General features: G+C 38.1%; 1 protein-coding gene across 5 annotated transcripts in view; it reads right to left on the bottom strand.

Annotated features, from left to right (window-relative positions):
• The window catches only part of WASF1 (WASP family member 1), a 90203-nt gene that overhangs the window by 14789 nt on the left and 56479 nt on the right, over positions 1-18935 (bottom strand). For all 5 annotated transcript variants that reach the window (XM_061366809.1, XM_061366813.1, XM_061366808.1 and 2 more), the window contains exons 2-3: positions 10912-11072; positions 2786-2920 (exon numbers count right to left, since the gene is read on the bottom strand). In XM_061366809.1, the coding sequence (XP_061222793.1) occupies positions 2786-2920; positions 10912-11044 (268 nt within the window). In that variant the 5' untranslated portion in view covers positions 11045-11072. The remainder of the gene's footprint in view (positions 1-2785; positions 2921-10911; positions 11073-18935) is intronic.

The raw sequence follows: 18935 nt of genomic DNA on the forward strand, positions 1-18935 counted from the left end.
CACTGCCAGGGATGGAGCATTCACAACCTCCCTGGGCAACCTATTCCAGTGCCTCACCACCCTCACAGGAAAGAATTTCCTCCTTATATCCAATCTAAACTTCCCCTGTTTAAGTTTTAACCCATTACCCCTTGTCCTATCACTTCAGTCCCTAATGAAGAGTCCACCCCAGCATCCCTATAGGCCCCCTTCAGATACTGGAAGGCTCCTATGAGGTCTCCATGCAGCCTTCTCTTCTCCAGGCTCAACAGCCCCAACTTTCCCAGCCTGTCTTCATACGGGAGGTGCGCCAGTCCCCTGATCATTTTTGTGGCCCTCCTCTGGACTTGTTCCAACAGTTCCATGTCCTTTTTATGTTGAGGACACCAGAACTGCACACAATACTCCAGGTGAGGTCTCACAAGAGCAGAGCAGAGGGGCCGGATCACCTCCTTTGACCTGCTGGTCACACTCCTTTTGATGCAGCCCAGGATACAGTTGGCTTTCTGGGCTGCAAGCACACACTGAAGCTGGCTCATGTTCATTTTCTCATCGATCAGCACCCCCAAGTCCTTATCTGCAGGGCTGCTCTGAATCTCTTTTCTGCCCAACCTGTAGCTGTGCCTGGGATTGCTCCAACCCAGGTGTAGGACCTTGCACTTGTCATGGTTAAACTTCATAAGGTTGGCATCAGCCCACCTCACAAGCGTGTCAAGGTCCCTCTGGATGGCATTCCTTCCCTCCAGCTTATCAACCAAACCACACAGCTTGGTGTCATCAGCTTATAGTTATAGTTATAGCTTATAGTTATGGATATTTAGCACTGACACCTACAGCCAAACTTGTCAATGCCCATTTACACAGGAAAGTACAATTTTTCACTTTGCTATCCTGTAACATCCTTAGATGCTTTAACTCAATGACTTAAAACAGTCTCTCCATTTTCCTGAAATGTGAATGGTTGCCATACTAGAAACACCACATCAACATATATCCCACTTTGATTTAAACTAAAAACCAAGGCTGTCATGGGTAAACACAGATATACCATTAACGCTCTTTAATACTACAGCTATTACAAGATGACAATTGTTAATAACTTGTTACTGTATACAGAAAAGATTTTGTGGTTATCCAATCATAGTAAACATGGTATTTTATTTGTGTCCTGGTTTCAGCTGAGATAATGTTCTTCCTAGTAGCTGGTACAGTGCTGGTTTTGGATTTAGTCTGAGAATAATGTTGATAACACAGGGGTGTTTCAGCTGTTGCTGAGCAGTGTTTACACTAAGTCAAGGATTTTTCAGCTTGTCATCTCACCCCACCAGCGAGTAGGCTGGGGGTGCACAAGAAGCTGGGAGGAGACCCAGCCAGGACAGCTGACCCCAAATGACCAGAGGGATATTCCATACCATATAGTGGCATGGTCAGTATACAAACTCAGGGTAAAGCCAGGCAGAGGCCACTGCTCAGGGACTGGCTGGGCAGTAGCCAGCAGGGGATAGGCAACTGCATTGTGCATCACTTTCTATATTCTAATTATTATTATTATTATCCTTTCCTTTTCTGTCCTATTAAACTGCCTTTATCTCAACCACAGATTTTACTTTTTTTCTCCACTTGCCTCCCCCATCACATGGTGTGTAGGGGGAAGTGAGCAAGTGGCTGTGTGGTGTATAACTGCCCACTGGGTTAAACCACAACAATTTGCAAAAGAGGTGCATGTACATGATTTATGCTCACTTGTCAAGAGACTTGGAAAATCCCATAAATGTAAGAAATCCCCTGGGCAAGTCACTATTTCATGGAAAATCTGCTACTACCTGAGAACAGCTGTCTTTTGAAACCTGCTCTAAAATTAATGTAATGCAAAATACAGAATCAAAACTTCCTTAGATAAATTTTGTTATTAGTGAATTTCAACATAAAGAAAGACAGCCTGAAGACCACGTTCCTGGTTTGACACTTAATTATTCCTGAATGACATGCTACTATTATACCTAGACAGTTAGAACTGAAACAGCTTTCTATACTTTAAAATTGGATCTCACAAGTCTGAAGTTATTTTTCATTGACTGGATGTTGCTCTCCTGTCCAGGCTTTAGCCATATAGCCTAGAACACCCTAAACCTGTTCTAGATTACAAGACCTTTCATAGTTCCATTTGTAACCAACAGATATCCAAGAAGGCAAAAAAAGCTACATGGCATTTATGTAAATTTATGTAAATTAGGTGGTCAATGTTCCTGCAGTCATCACAAAGCCTATGCATCATTGAAATCCCATACAAATTTTATCTTATTGGCATGAGACATACCTGACTGACTTTCAGCACTACTTGTTTTCTCAGTGCTAACCAATATTTATAGTTCTTAAAGCTATTAAGGAAGACTCCAAGGGGACATACAGCATCAATAAATGGAGCTGTACAACTATAACTTCATAAATTGCAGTAAATAAGATGGTAACAAATTAAATGCAAAACCCCAATGTAGCAAATGGTTACATCCCATGGGAATTAGTAGGAAGGTTAAAAAAGAGTGAAGACTTATCTCCAAGCATTCAAACAATGTATTATTAATATTAAATTCATTGGTAACAGTACTGTTCAGTAACCATGAAAATGTTCAGTTCAGAAAGATGCTCAAGGCTATAAAAGAAACCTGTAGCAGAAATACAAACAGACCTCTCTCTCCTGATGCTTTGCTCCGTGTTCTTATAATTTAAACTATTATTATTTCCATTTCAGGTATCAGTGGTGTCTGGTGACAAAAATAAGAGAAATTCAATGCAGGAGTTAACTTACATTCCTCTTCCTTTGGATCAAGCTGTGTAACACTGACAGATAAGCGATCTACACGTTCTTGTAAGGAGTTGACTCTAAATGAGAAACTGTGTGCTTCATTAAAAAGTTCACCAAATATATCTTCAGCATATTTACCTGAAATAAAAAAATAAGCAAAAAATCAACCATACCTCAAGACAGCCAAATGAGTTTGCCCTGAAAGAGATTTGTATTTCAAGTAAGTAAATCAAAGATGCATTAGTATCACTTGTAACAACCTGTACTTACTGAAACTATTAAGAGTGCTTCAGAAAAGTGAAATTACTTTAAAAAGGTAATTCACTAACAGAAAGATTACTAAACTTTTAATATACATTTACTACAAAATTAGCGTACTTCAGGTAATATATTTATATTATTTTAATTAGACAACTCGTAATATTCAGACATGCAAATTAATATTAAAAAAAAGTATAAAATTTCATGTATAGAATTAAAAGCAAATTCCAGGTCTCTAAAATCTCATCATTTCTCTTTAATAGGTGTGTTTTAAGACTACAGTTTGTTTTATCTATACCATTTTATCAGGTTTATAATTCACTTACCTCATTAATAAGCTCCAGTTGCAAATATCTGACTCAACAATCTTTCATATGTTGCATACAGCCACAAACATGCTGCCAGGAATAATTTGCAGATACCTATGAACACTAACCCTCAAATGGGAAATAAATTAAAAATACCCTGTTGTGTTTTAAGTGTTATATGAAAATGCCAACCATAACATCTCTACCTACATGTCTGTTGGCAGTCTCTTTATTTAGCCTGAAGCGTATTTTAACTAAATGCTTTTCCAAGCAAAGCAAGGTGTTTGCTTTTAGTACAAAAGACTACTACATGTGAATGTAAATATGTATACATCATCTATAATGCAGTATTTGCTAATGTTGCCATCTCTGTGTGCATTCTTTGTCAATTCTACTTCATTTTTTAATGGATTACCAAAGACATGATTATAGGTGATAACACTGAACAGTGTCATAAACTCAAATAAGTAAAAAAAAAACCAAGAAACCAACCTGATTTACTGTATTCGCAAAACCTGCTTAGTTGACCAGAAATGTACCAAAATTTGTTATTTTCAAAAGGCAAATCATATTCCCTCCAATATTACTAGTTGCTCTTCTTAGTCCAACACACTGGCATTTATTTTTATTAACAGAGCACAAGGGGTTTTTTATTTAAATAAGAGGCTATATTATTATTTATTTTAAATTAAGGAATATATTATTCACTTTATTCTTTTCACAAGTTTTTCTCTTGTCTCATAGGGCTCTATTCACAACTAACCCCTCAGTAAGAAAAGGGATACAGGAATGCAGCTCCCCCTGGTGTCAGTCAATGTCCTTTTTTGTGACAGTCAAATGTCAGGAAAGGAATTGTTCAAAAAAGGCTATCAAAACACATTCACTTTCTTGGGGCAAGGAAGGACAGCATATCGCTTCCAAGCGATTTTAAAACAGAGCTGAAAACAGAATACTAGCTAGTAGTTACTAGCTGAAAACAGAATGAAAATACTGCTCACTGCCTCCCTCATTTTTTTTTAACTTGAAACTACCAAAATATGTATCATCCATTCATGTTCATTACCACTGCACTCACTATACAATGGCTTATAAAATCTGAAAAAATGATCGACCTGTTTTACAATTCTTTTCTTTCATCATTTGTTTCTCTTAATTTATCTCCTGATTTTTCCCCATGTCTTAAACATTTGTCCAGCACTGGTATCTATGCACAAATGAAAAATTTCTCAGTATCCAATACACTAATATGAAGGGATACTAAGGTAAAAGAAATGTTATTTCTGTCTTGCTCTGGGGGACTAAGTATTTATAAGGTGAAGTCAACCACAATCACTACATAAGGTTCTGAACTTCCAGGCTAATTAAAGCGTGGCAGAGAGATTTAAGATACTGTGTTGTACAAATTCCTAGAACTACACTAGCATGCTGCAGAATCAGGGCAATAAATCAGCAGTATGCCCAAAACTCCTTAAATTCACTTGAACTACAGCATTCTTATGCTGTATTCATTAACAAACCTTAAGGCAAGAGCATTTAAATTAATCATTTTACAACAACTAGATCAGTTATCACCAGATTTTGTTACAGGCTCTCAGACAAATAGTGGGACATGAGTCTTGATGCAGGACTTGTTGAAAAAGCCACTTCTTTACTATCCTTTTTCCCTTTTAAAGAAAGAAGTTCCAAACTCTTCAACCGCACGTAAGCCTGGAACAGCATCATGAGAATCAGTTATGGCATCAGCAGCCTTAGGAACCACGGTCTAAATATTAAGTATCTATCTGGATAAATAAATTGAGTATCTAAAGTGCTCAATGCCATGAAATCATTTTGCAACATTCAACAGGATGACCTGTAATCTCAGGACAATGCAAGATGCATCAAGCAGGGCAATCAAAAATGAGATAATTACTCAAAGTTACCAGTAGTATTAATCTTCATTAATTTAGCCTTGACTCATCTGTCAGACTTCTGGAGCCTGGGGAAGGGAAGGAACCTGACTAATGCGTATATGAACAAACTTTAATACGATATATTTAGGATTGGAATTAAATTGTAAAATATTATAAAATATTTATATATTGAATATGAAATTATATTATTAAAGGCAATGTATATTGAGGTGCTATATCATTAAATTTAATAATATTGTTATTTTAATGTTAAAATAGTAAATATGTTGATATACTGAAATACATAAACCTCAAATGTTCTTACAGTTTAAAAATACAGGTTTGGGAATTTGATTTAAAAAAAGTAGAAATTTATAAAAATATCAGAAAGAATAAGCTTTCAGAATTCAGCCTGCTACCCACCTATATGCTATCATTCCTTGATGTCTACTATCTCCATCCCATTCACGTACTAAACAGTATTTCTGCCCAGTATATTTTCTAAAAAATAGAAGCAATAGAACAAAAGCAGCCATAAAACCTGTCTTGTGTCCTGCTGTACAGTCCCTTCCCAATATACTTACACTACAAAAATTACATTATTCACTAGACAATAGTTCCTTCCTACACAATATAATGTGCATGGTAGAAAATATTCTTTCAGGATAATTAGCTACCACATAAGCTACTAACAATATATAACCAGTGTCCCTTTATAAAACAAAACAAGAAAGTTATTCTATTAATACTTTTTCCCTCCACCATTAATTCTGACACATAATTTACCATATCCATTGCCTGCTGATTTAGCTTCAGTTCTTCACTACATCAATTTTATCTAACTTAGCAAAAATCTAAGTGTATCTGAGTTTCACTTGAAACTCCAAGTTTGTTTCTCATCAGATCATTTCAATTGCTCAGCTCAGTGGCTAAGAAACGGACTGAAAGCCAGGAGACTGAACCACCTCCCAGGCTTGGAGATAAGAACGTTGAAAGATCCTTGAGAAGTTCAGTGACTGTCTGAGCAAGCTCTGAAGAACAAAGTACTAAATACAGTTCAATGATGCTCATTAGGAACTTAACATTAGGAAGGTGTAAGGGCAGTCCACAAGGACTGGATTTGAAGAGTACAGGAATATCAGAGTACTGAAGAGGCAACTTGGTTCCTTTAGCCAACAAAACTGTACCAGGCATTTATCAGACAACCTTATCAGGCTATCATAAATACCAAATAAACTCCTAAAGGTCACCTGTGGAGCAGGTATGATGCTTCTTGTTGACAACCAAAAAGAAACTAAGCCTTCAAAAGTCCCCAGTCCTGGAGGTCTGAGATATCATTTCTTATCTCCCACTTGAGGACACCACCAAGTAAACTGGCCAAGATTATCCAGGTATTCAGAAATCTGTGAAAGAGACTGCTGAGAGCTGAATCTGATGCTGAAGGTCTGGTCCTAAAGATCATTTCACAGGGAAGTCTTGCTCCTCCTTTTTTAATACCACCTGAATTCACTGCTTTATGGAGGCAAGGAATTAACAGACAGGACTTCTTTCTGCTAATTCATAGTTGTTTTCCATGAGAAACCACAGACCATTTGCTCATCCCCTCATTATCATACAAGATAGACACGAAAGAGCATCACATTGCCGATACTGCCACTGCTGGGTAGACAACATCAAGAAATTAGGCAGAAGCCTTTGGGAAGATGTGTGTGTGTGTGTGTGTGTGTGTGTGTGAAGAGCTGAGTAAGCCTTTAGTTTTCAAGTCCATCACTTCCCTTAGCCCACGTATTTAAGAACACCTCTAGTGTTCTCTGGCAAGTATAGTAATAAGGAAGAAAGGAGTGATTAATGAATAACATCTACAGAGAATACGCAATATGCTTTTGAGGACAGTGAAAAGGAGGATTCCCAGAGATTCTGCTGGTTCTGGAACACTGACTGAAGCTCCAGCTGCAGATCTGTAGAGACCTACCTCTGACAATGCAATATGCAGGGTCCTCACATGTGCTGAGATGTTGTCCAGACGGGATGAAGAGGGTGGTCTTTGAGCTGAAGAGGCCTGATTCTAAAGATCAGTTGCAGTCCATACTGCTGAATGTTTCTAGAGAAACATTTCCTGCTTATTGAATGTTAACACCTTAAGCTATAACAAACTGAGGGTTGTCCTGAGGTGAGAAAATGTCTCTCACGAGATAAGCCATGCTTAAAAACTCTCTACGGGTTGGCAGGGTAAGCAAAAAAAAAAAGGAAGTTAAAAGCACCTGAGAGGGGGGAAAAAAGGAGGAGAAATAATCTTGAAAGTTAGGGTTTTGCCCCTGAAAACTAATAGAAAAGGGGAGAAGAAAAGAAATAACTAGGAGAACTTGGTAAAAATAGGAAATAGTACAAAGAAAAGACAAAGAAAGAGGGGAAAGGCTACTGAAGGTTCAATATTAACTGAAAGTTGTTTTCACTAACATAAAAGGCACTCCAGCTTTGCAAACAGAGTTACGCAGCATTCTCTATGCAGAGTTCGAGAAAAAAAAGGAAAAGACATCTTGCTAAGATTGAATAAAAGTTCTGGTCTGAACATCTGCAATATAAATATTCATTAAAGAAACATACTCAAAAGAAGAAATGTTCTCCTCCCCAGATGGAGGTGTCACAGACCCAGGCTAAGAACAAACCCCATCAGTTACATTTCTTACGTGTCATCGAGATTCTGTGTACAGGGAACCGATGAATAAAAGGATAAGCAAGACTGGTCAATGGCTTTGAACAAAATGAGGAGGTTGCATGCACAGAAGAGAACTATTTACCCATCTTCTAACAACAGCACAGCTGCACAGAGCTATCAGTTGTGTTTCACGTATGCTGAAATGCTGTAGACTGACATACACCAACATATGCCAACTCAGGCAGCACTGGTGTACTAATTACCTACAATATTGCTGAAAAAAATAGGTAAGCAATATTGCTTCTCCAAAGCAGATACAGTCAGTAAGCAAGAAATACAGGGAAGAACGGCAAGGATACTAGAACATCTGTTGCTGCTGTCCAGAGAGTTTCTGTTGCCACAGCACTAAGAAAAGCTGTCAGAAGACAGAGCCTTTTATGAAGGCAGAAAAAACTGGGAATAGACAGGGGGGAAAAAAAAATTACTTACTGGCAATACTGTATGTTGTATCAAGACAGAGTGATATGTTTTCATGCTCCAGGGAGAAAAGCAAGGACTACCACTCAAAAGGGAAATACATATTTCGCTGTTTCATCTCTACTTCTTTTAAAGGTTAAAAAAAATTCTCAAAGTGAACAATTAAAAGCAACACATCAAGTAAACTATGAAAAGATTGAGAATTTGTCTGGAGACACACAGCATACTGACATACGTAACACTACTGCTGACACACAGATGTAAAGCTCTTTTCATTTTATATTAAAACATAGCAAAACAGAATTCCTGTCATTTAATAGGTATTGTTTCTGCATGCCTATCCTACTTACACATAGTATCCAAGATCATAGAAATATATCCCAGTTCAGGTTGAAAAGACTGCCAGAAGTCACCTAGTCCAACACCCTGCTCAAAGCAGGTCCGATTAGCTCTAGCTGTTCGACCAATCCAGTCGAGTCATTAACTCCAAGAATGGTGATCTAACGACTTACATGGAAAACTCTACACTTAGCTTTACTCCATGATGTTTTTCAAGATCCTTTAAAGTACTTGAGGCTTTAATTCCACCACAGCTCTCTTTGTCCATATCATATCAGAAGAAAGGTTAAGAATGGTTGGCCTTGAGAGTCATAATGTCAGGAGATTAATCCTCTCTCTATTTGAGGGCCAGTAACTGAAAAATTTTAGAGGCAGAAATGACTATGTGCTAATTAGGTCAAAGACCATTCACTGCAATTTGCATAACTTTACCATCAAAAGCAAAAGCAGCTTTAAAGAAAAGGAAGCCCTACCAACACACTCAGCTGCTGCTCTTAGAGTCTGCAATTTAAATGCTGGTTCTCAAAGGTACACACAAACAAAAAAAAGGGAGGCCTGCAGAGAAGTTGGTTGCCAGGTGACTGCTATGAAATCTTGCATGGTGGTTGTGACTCACAGGCAACTACTAAAATTTATTTGCATGTCAGCAGCCCTTGCTAACACTGTCACACTGGTAACAGTGACACATGACTTTAGATTAGTTGTTTGGGTTTAAGCACATGAGAGACAAAATTCCTGTGGCAGAACTCCCAAATCTTTTTGAATTTGTATTGTTGCTAGCACAAACAAGCAGAAAAGCTAAAAGAATTCTGGAACAAAATACTTTCACAGAGAGTCATGCCTTTGTAACATGATGCATACCCCCCCCCCCCCTTTTTTTTTTTCTTGGAAAACATGCGGAGTATAAAACAGGAACTTGCTTCAGTTGGTATAAATACTGCCTCCAGAAAGTCTACGAACACCATGATGCTATATGGAGGAAAGAACAGAAGACTGAAATAACAGGTCCTGCTCATCAGTAAAAAAATCTGAAAGACCTATTCTGGGCTTGCTGTTGCAGAGTAAATGAGCGCATTTTCCCTCCTCTTTTACCACTCTTGTCATTTCATAGTCACATGCCTTTCTGACCACTAGTGAGTCACAAGTTCATGACAGAAACTCTTCACAAGTGAAAACAGCTCATTTAGGTCTCATCCCCCTGTGTGCACACTCATATAGAACCACATTCCTTTTACGAAAATGAGTTTACATAATTATGGTTGCATTCCCTTGAAAGTATCACTCTAACTGTGCTATGCATTCAGCAAGCCATATGACAAATATGGGAACACTCAATGGTTATACTTCAGTATTTTTTAATCCATTAATTGAATTCTCCTGTTCTGGTACTGCTTCATTCTGACCTCCTCCTGAGCAGCTATATACACAGCATCAGCCATAGGCTCTGTATACCAAGAAAACATAGCAAAGGCAGCCAAATTTCAACAGGTTAAGTACTGACACTACGTCATCAACTTAGACATTGGTATTGTTTAAAGTTGAAAAGCCAAGTGATTTGTTTGTTGGGGTTTTTTAAGGTCAAATAAAGCTGGGTTGTTTTTAAGTTGATGTAATTTAAAGAAAAACAATCCAGGAACCAGCCTTTTCAGAAACACTTCTTTAGAGTTCTAGAGCTTGACAAATATTCGCTCCTCTCAAATGTACCAACAGAAAAAAAGAAAATGTTGACAGAAGGGAGAAGGAGGAAGAAAAATATTCAGCTGTTTGAAATACTATGTAATAATTATATTTCCAGCTTTATTATTTTAAAAGGCAACTACTTTGTTTTCTGAATGACCATAACATTACCAAGGGTTTAAGTTAAGAGAATTAAGCCCCCACTGACATATTCCTCATTATGCCATATTCCCTAATCAAGAATTGCTCTAAGGTTAACAATTACTGACTGACTTCATTAACTACCATGTATCTTTTTCTATCATGTTTCACTGGTAACAGAAATAAGGTGCTGCTGGAAAAATTCCTCACTTTCTATCACACAAGTCCATGCTAGTCACCAGCCACAAAAGGAGTACATTCAAGGTTCAGCCACAATTCTCTACTGGAGATTGCAATAGGTGCTCCTACTTCAGCCACAAAAACTATGACAGTAAAGTATATTCATTCTAAACATAGCTATCAGGACAACATACTTACTTAGGCTACTCAGTTGTCTGATTATATTTGCCAAGGAGATATTGGTGACACATTCCAATTCATTCTTGATACCTCGGGGCAGAGCTGTGTGGCACAGGTGCCTAGGGTCTATGTTCCTTTTTACCAGTGGCATTCTGAAATGTATCAGAGGACCAGCAAACCTGTAAAAAAAGGAGACAATATACAGTTACAAGTTTAATTATGTTTTAAATTCAGATTATGTCTAAACTGACTAAACCTAACAAGGTAAAAATACCTCCATAGCACTGATGGAATTCATTGCTCTGTGAGTACTTAAATCTTTTCTTTGCCCAATGAAAGTCTATTTCATTCTCTCTCTTTAAAACTTTACCCTGACTCAGAAGACAGTGAAGTGACAATTTTTTATAGTTCATGATTTTTTTTCAATTTCCCTCTGGAAAAAAAGAACAGGAAAATCTTTGTAGTACAAAACCATGAAGGAATTACTTTCTTCTTGCTGGACTACTTCCTTATTCAGGCCAGGCAAAGTCCAACAACAATTTCCCTTTATTATGATGTCAAAGGCAAACCAGCTGTCTATTCCACCTGAAATGTAGATATGACCCAATTATTATGCAATGTCATGTTACTAACAGGAATTACGCTTCTAGTCTAAACATCACTTCTAAATCATACCTAAGGAAGATGTTTCCTTTCCACCTACACTGCTACGGGAAGTAAATTCAGCTAAGAACACATCTTCCAAGTACGAAAGTCTCCTCAGAAAACCTTGCGGTGCAAAGTCCTCCATGACTCAGAAATCCTACCCCTCCAAACCCTTCCAAATGCACATGTTAAATTAACCAAGAGTCTTTACTAGTTCTACAGACAGCTTAAGAATCATCTCTGGCTGTGAATCCCAGGCTTGTAATTTTCTGCTCTCACGGCACTGATTGCCCCTGGAGTTTCCCAGAGGGCAAGTTATGCCTCCCACCTTATTAGTGCTGCTTATTAAGATCTGTCCACTAAAATATTTCTTCATGAAGAAAGGATTCCCTAAAATCCTGTGATTTTTCTGTCGTCTGTCAGGTAAAACACCGAATGACCAAAGCAAACCTCCCATTTGATATACAGACAAAAGTTTTCCACTGTACAGTCTGCAGTCCTAGTCACTCCACCAGACAGCCTGCCACAGTTTCCTCTGTCCTCTGCTTAGATACTTCTATCTCAAAACGTTCCCAGCATGCAGCTAAGGCTTTGTGTTATGCCACAGAATGCATCTTCCCCACAGTATATAAAGATATATGAAGCTGCTGTAACAGAAGGCCATGGTGGTAGGGCTGAAATTTTGCTGACCTAGAATGGCATAGGGAATTAGAAGAGTCAAAGACAACTTAATGGAGTACTTTACTCCCTCAGACTGCTTAGATTTCTCCTTACCACTTTTCTTGAGAGTATACTCTTTCACTGAAGCCAGGGCTCACTGTGGAGAGACCAAGGCAGGATCCTTAAGTCTACCTGAGAAACACCTCTGCATTGCCAGGATCTGATTAGACTTTATTTGCTGCATTTTAACACCATGTCTACTGCTCTTATTTTCTTGAGAGAACAAATGAAAATATTTTATGCTTTTGAGGGACAAAACCAATGAAAATAATTCTTCTCAATCAGTGACTTAAAGGAAGGATTATGCAATTCTTAAAATTCTGTAATTTAGTTCCTCAATAATAACAGCAAAAATTATGGAAGTGGGCAAGGGGCAGGGGTAAATTATAAGAACAGATTTTTATTTTTGTTTTCTAGGAATATCCCAAATCTTTCTAGTCCCTGAACACCTACTTACAAGCTTGTGACATACAAGCTAAATTAAATAAAAAAGTGCAAATCTGAACACTGCTTCAGATAGAAGCAATGACAGAGTGTTTACGATTAAACTGAGACTTTAATCCTGCTGGAGTAAGACACAAATGTAGCATGAAGCAAGGGACATCAAACTGGCCTTACCAGCAGAGCTTCTGCTGTCTTAGGAGGCACAAATCCTCTTCCCCCAGTGACAAGACCCTAAAGAAATCCTCAACTACAGGCTCACTGTTATGGTTCCCCAACAGAAAATAAAGGAACCATTCTGTCACTGTCAAGGAAGCACAACAAATGATACGTGAGCAATGTTCTACAGAAGCAATTAAATATTAATTAAAGAGTTAAGCCCTTTCTTGATTACTGCTTTAATGATACTGTTGTATAAACAGCACAGTAGGCAAGTCTTTTAAAAACAGGTCTAAGCAAGCATGCAAAGAAACATTTTCACAGAAAATACAGATCTGGAGTACAAAGGTAAAAAAGAATTCTGTAAACAGCAAGCAAAAAAGCAGTTGATGGCTAGGGCACTTTTTCTTCTGTTTTATATAAGCAAGATGTAAGTGATGATATTGCTCTCTTTGATTTTATACCATTCATGAAAAAAAACTTGCCAAATGTATAGTACATACAGATCGTAAAATTTCAGATGCTCAAGTGCCGTATTCTTTAAACAACTGCGTGCAATAGCAATAAAAAAAAAAATAAAGTAAGTAATTCCAGCCAACTGCTAGATAGGTTTTAAATAACAGTGTCTGAGTGTGTATCGCCTTTTACTGGCCTGGTTTGTCTCTAGGATACAACGCTTAACAAAATAGCTGAAAAGATGCAGTACTGGCCCAAACATTTTCTCCAACAGACATAAAAAGATGCTGCACAAGCAAAGATGAAGCCAGAACTCCCCGACCTAAAAATGTACGACTCTGAACCTGAATAAAAGTCCATTTACAACAACTGAAATTTTCTTCTTTGCCTTCTCTCAAATTTGCAGAAAATCTACTCTTTTACTTGTTTTTGCCTTCCTGAACCCCCACAAATACCATTTTCTAATATCCGAATAACAGTTGTGTCTGTCCTACCCAAAGATATAGCACAACAAGAAAAGGTAGAAGAGAGAAAGTAACTGTGATAAAATGTAAAGTTTTAAGACAAGGATAAACTTGAAAGGGAAACACATAAGAGAAGATATAGCTTGATACCTTCCAAATTATACATCATGTTTGAAAACTATGCAAAGCCTGAACAAAGAGTATTTCCCTGTCTCCCACAGAAACAAGAACAAGGAGGCAATAAAGGAAAACATCATTCAAACATGCTTCAAACAAGAGGTATTTCACACAACGTTTGATAAACTGTGGAACGCATTGCCACAGGATGTTGTATACAACAAAAGTACCTGCCAGTAATTTGTCCCCTACAGACCACATACTCCTTGCAGTTTGTTGCAGCCACTAAAAGGTCTTGGCAATTCCTTCCCAGTTGTATTCAGCGATCCCAACATGGGGAGCAACAGGTTTGTAACAGCAAACAGAACTTTACTGTAATCAAAAAATGTCTGCTCCTATAAAACATGTCTTTCCTAACACAGCTCTTGTCCAGAAAGCTGAAAAATTCTGAAATCACTGTATTTATTATGTAGCTTTAAAGCTGTGAAAGAGGAAAAACAAACAAAGGCAATGATAAAAATCTAGTATATTCCCAAGGTGAAAAGAAAAAAAAAAACCAACATACATCCCCACTCCCCACTCCCAAACCATGCATTACCCAAGTCACTTGGGCAGCAAAGGAAAAACTCATTCCGGTATCATAAAATCCTGTTACCATGTTGCTCCCAAGTAAGCCTCTGGAACTGTTCATAACCCCAACCAGGCAGAAGACAGAAGCAGCTTGTCCGTGCATAATAAGATCCCCTATGCTGAAAGGTTAGGTGACACCTCTTCAGAGGCTTGCAGTCCTCCTCCTGCGGCACACTACTCAGAGCAATCCCTCCCAACAGCCCCACTGCTCCCCAGCTCAAAGCTCAGGGAAGGAAAGGCAATCCTCAAATACAGGTATCTCCTCTTCCCCACTGTGCCATACAAATCTTTGAGGCAATTTCTGAGAAGTGGCACTAGTTTACACTCTAGTTAACTGAAAGTGCTGTACTTAATAGTGATCTTAAACTGAAACGCCTATTTACAGAGATGCTGCTCTCTTTTGCAGAACCACTAGTGAGAACTCTTCCCCCACTTCCTATGCATCCTTTGAAGCACTCCAAACTCACTTGAGAAGCCAACTCTAATCTTCTTTACAAACCCTTCTGATACTTCAGTTGCACAATGGCTGGCATAACCTCACCCCCATGTATACGCTGAAAAGTATGAGTACAGAATATGAATGTATGAAGATAGGCTGAGAAAGTTGGGGCTGTTCAGCTTGGAGAAGAGAAGGCTGTGTGGAGACCACATAGCAGCCTTCCAGTATCTGAAGAGGGGCTATAGGGATGCTGTGGAGGGACTCTTCAATTAGGGACTGTAGTGATAGGGCATGGGGTAATGGGTTAAAACTTAAACAGGGGAAGTTTAGATTGGATATAAGGAGAAAGTTCTTTCCTGGTGGTGTACAAGGCCAGGTTGGACAGAGCCTTGGGTGAGATGGTTTAGTGTGAGGTGTCCCTGCCCACAGCAGGGGGGCTGGAACTGGATGATCTTAAGGTCCTTTCCAACCCTAACTACTCTATGATTCTATGTGTGTACATAATGACTGTCTAATGTTCCTGTTAACCTACCACACTTTCATACATGAGCTTTTAGGAATTACGTAAAATGCTCCAGTTACTTTTTCAATTAATTCCTATTGCTTAATAAAACTGCAAAACAATGGCACCAATGAATGTTAATTATTATCTTTCTAGATGAACAATGCTATTGAGATTTGACTATACTTCTTTTCAAAAGGCAAGTTGTTTAGTTGCTGCACAGCCCTCCAGCTATTAGAGGCCTTACCAGTTACACTCTTCTATCTCTCTACTTATCAAACACTGCTAGCAGCAGCTGAGAAACCTGCTGTTGGGGTAACCCCGTGGCTACAACCAAGACAGTTCCAGCCTGCTGCTGGTACCAAGAGAAGGCCCTGGGTAAGAAACAGCTATCAGTTTCCCTTCAACACACTCCTGTAGAGTATTTCAGAATTGCAAGACGTGTGGAGAAATGTTACATCACTACAGGCTTGTGGAGAGTTTGAAATGTCAGCTGTCACAGTAATGATTCCGGATTTCTAGCAAGTACAGTAAGACAAGCAGGAATGAAAGCACATTTAGGTGGGGAAAACTAACTAACCTGCCCAACAGGTTAACTGATAATTAAACTATACTTCAGTTTTACTTTCAGAAGACCAATGACTTTCCACGATTACATGTCTTTTTTCATTAAAGTTTACTTCTGATTAGGTTACATTTCATCCTTTAGTAAGCTTGACATTTTCTTAGCATTAATGAAAGACTGTAATTTTTATACAATATACCAATAATGCAGCATTGAATGCCCTTGCTTTCATGGAATTAAATTTAATTCAAGCAATATCTACAGCATATCTTTATGCCTTAACATTACCATACGTCTTGTAATTTTCCTTAAACAATGTGCCACAGCAATGGCCTTTCATATGCCTCATTTAATTGATCACGTTCTATCTGCTGGCAGAACAGACCACAGTTTGAAATGCAACAATCAATTCAACGCTTTCCCCACCCACCCTGAGAAACAGGAATAGAATATACAATAGTCTATATTTGCTTGAATAATCATGTACCTACATTATACAGACTTTGGGACAGAACAAAAGTAGCTAATAAAAACCCACAAATGTGTTAAAGAATCTGGTAAAATCAGAATGGTATCAGTTAACAAAACAGAGCTCATTCTCGTGTCACTTTTTCTTTTAATTATACAAGATATGATGTTACACCAGCTGCAGAAAATCCAAAGATAAAGATCTTCTAATACCTCTATTACAAAAAAGCAAATGTGCGAAGACTTCATGCAGTTTGCTCCTCTACAGCTCTTGATGCAAGATCAAAGTCCAAGCAAAAGCTTTAGGAAAAACAGACACCAACAACATGGTGTCCTTTGAGAAATTAGGCCACTACCACCTACTGCTGAGTCAACATAACAATTTTAAAACTCTAAAAGCAATTAACATCCCTTAAAGGACACATCTTGGGACTGAGAAGATGACAACTGACATCTTAAACTGACAGTTCAACAGAAATGTGTTAAAATTATGGATTTGCAACCCTTTCTGTTATGAACCATGTCAAAGAATGGAAGATCTGCTCATCAGAACACCTCCCTCAAACCTCAGTCTTCTGCAATTCGCTCTCAACAATTTTTCTAACTGCAAGTGACTAGGAAAAGATGACCTTATGGTAACTATAAAGCAGTATTAAAGGAAATAAATGCAAAATCTATTACTAGGAAGTAATGTCAACAAGTGTAAAATGAATTGTTTACATCTTGAGGCCTCCTGTACTAAATTGGCTATTCAGAAAAGTTGTTGCACATTTGGTCAAAGTAGGGAGCAATACCTATATAGAGTACATAAGAAAATTCGTAATCATTTTTTTCAATTAAACCACAGAGTCATTAATAAAGTCTATTTCACTTGTAGTCACAAATATAAAAATTACTGTTCCTCAAGTAATACCAGTAACAGCCTCTCAAATGTTGTCTAAATCTTTTGGCGTTGAACTGAAGATGAACTGCATGGATGGATGAAGATGTCAAAGGGCCACTGAAGTCTCTACCTCAGTAACACTATAGAGGTATTTGGTTTGCAAAATAATAAACAGCTTTGTCTTGAGTTCAGTGAAAAAGTAACTCATAAGATGCATTTGTAATTTTTATTCTGTATTTAATATTGACTGACTTCTGTACTGTTTTAATTGTCTGTGACAATTACTGTTTTCTTCCTATAGAACAATCTGTAATCATCTTAGTACATCTGTCACGTATCAGAAAACAGACGACAAAGTCCAAAAATGGGCAGGACTTGAGTTACTTTCAATCTCTAAGACATAATTACAGACAGTGCAAAAAATTACTTTCAGCTACTACCATGAGCCGATTTTCTCCCAGATGTGTATCATAAGACCACAATCTCTCCCACATGCATGCGCACCTGCACACACACAGGTATACTTTTATTTAAAGCACACAGAAAAAAACATTTGAAAATTATGGGTTTGATTAGGGGCACAAACATTTATTTCCTTGCCAAAATTTCTAGGTTTCACCTTTATTCAACAAAATGAAAAAAGGGAAATAATTTCTTACACTCAAAAAAAAAAAGGCTTCCAGCCTTATATTGTTTGCAACTATCATGAAACAGTACAGTAAAAATTGAGGCAATTTTGGCAAATTATGGGTGGGGGAAAAAATTAAGCAATTAATTCTTTGTGTGCTGACTTGTAAGAGCTTTATCTGTGATAAATTTGTTTTTCCTAAAAACAATTCTTGTCACTGAGACAATTCCGGTCATGGCAGCAACAGAATTCTCAGCATGGATAATGCTGATACTATCAATGTAGTATCAGGGCAGCACGTACAACTTCATTAACAGAAATAGCAGCTGACACACCAATTCATAACTACAGAGGCTACGCCAAGTTTTAGAGGAGGCAACAGCATATTTTCAGCAAGTGAAACACTGCAATCTGGGTTGAGTCAATGAAATATGTGTAACGAAACACAGCATCACAGCAACTACTTTCTCCTGAGTCCAGCCCTCGGGGCTTCCATGCCACTTACAGTTCTGTTGAGGAAGACCTTTGAAAGTCAGACTCTGCCTACAGCCTGATGTATAGCTTTGGGCTTCCTTATACACTTGACTAAAATTCCTGCCACCTGTGTCTTGTCTGTGCATTACTGGTCCCTCTTGTCCCAGTATACAAGTCATAGGGGCTATCACCATCATTTATGCAGTGCTCTCCTCCCCTCAAACCCTAATGGAAGATTTTTCTGTGATCACATGAACTGAGCAAAATCTTAAGGATGCTGAATAAAAGGGGAGAATATCCAACTCAATACTGGTTTCTTTTCCCCAGCACAAGTGCAAAATACAACAGGGTTAAATAAACAGCATGTGGCTTTTGCAAATCTTGTCCCTTTCACAAAAGCAGAATTCCTGTTAGTGGAGTAGAATTCAAACAGTAACAATTTAGAGAACAG

This window comes from Neopsephotus bourkii, unplaced genomic scaffold (assembly GCF_033783945.1).
Source record: "Neopsephotus bourkii isolate Nb327-2 ecotype Australia unplaced genomic scaffold, CSIRO-AGI_Nbou_v1 NB_1358, whole genome shotgun sequence".
Taxonomy (NCBI): domain Eukaryota; kingdom Metazoa; phylum Chordata; class Aves; order Psittaciformes; family Psittacidae; genus Neopsephotus; species Neopsephotus bourkii.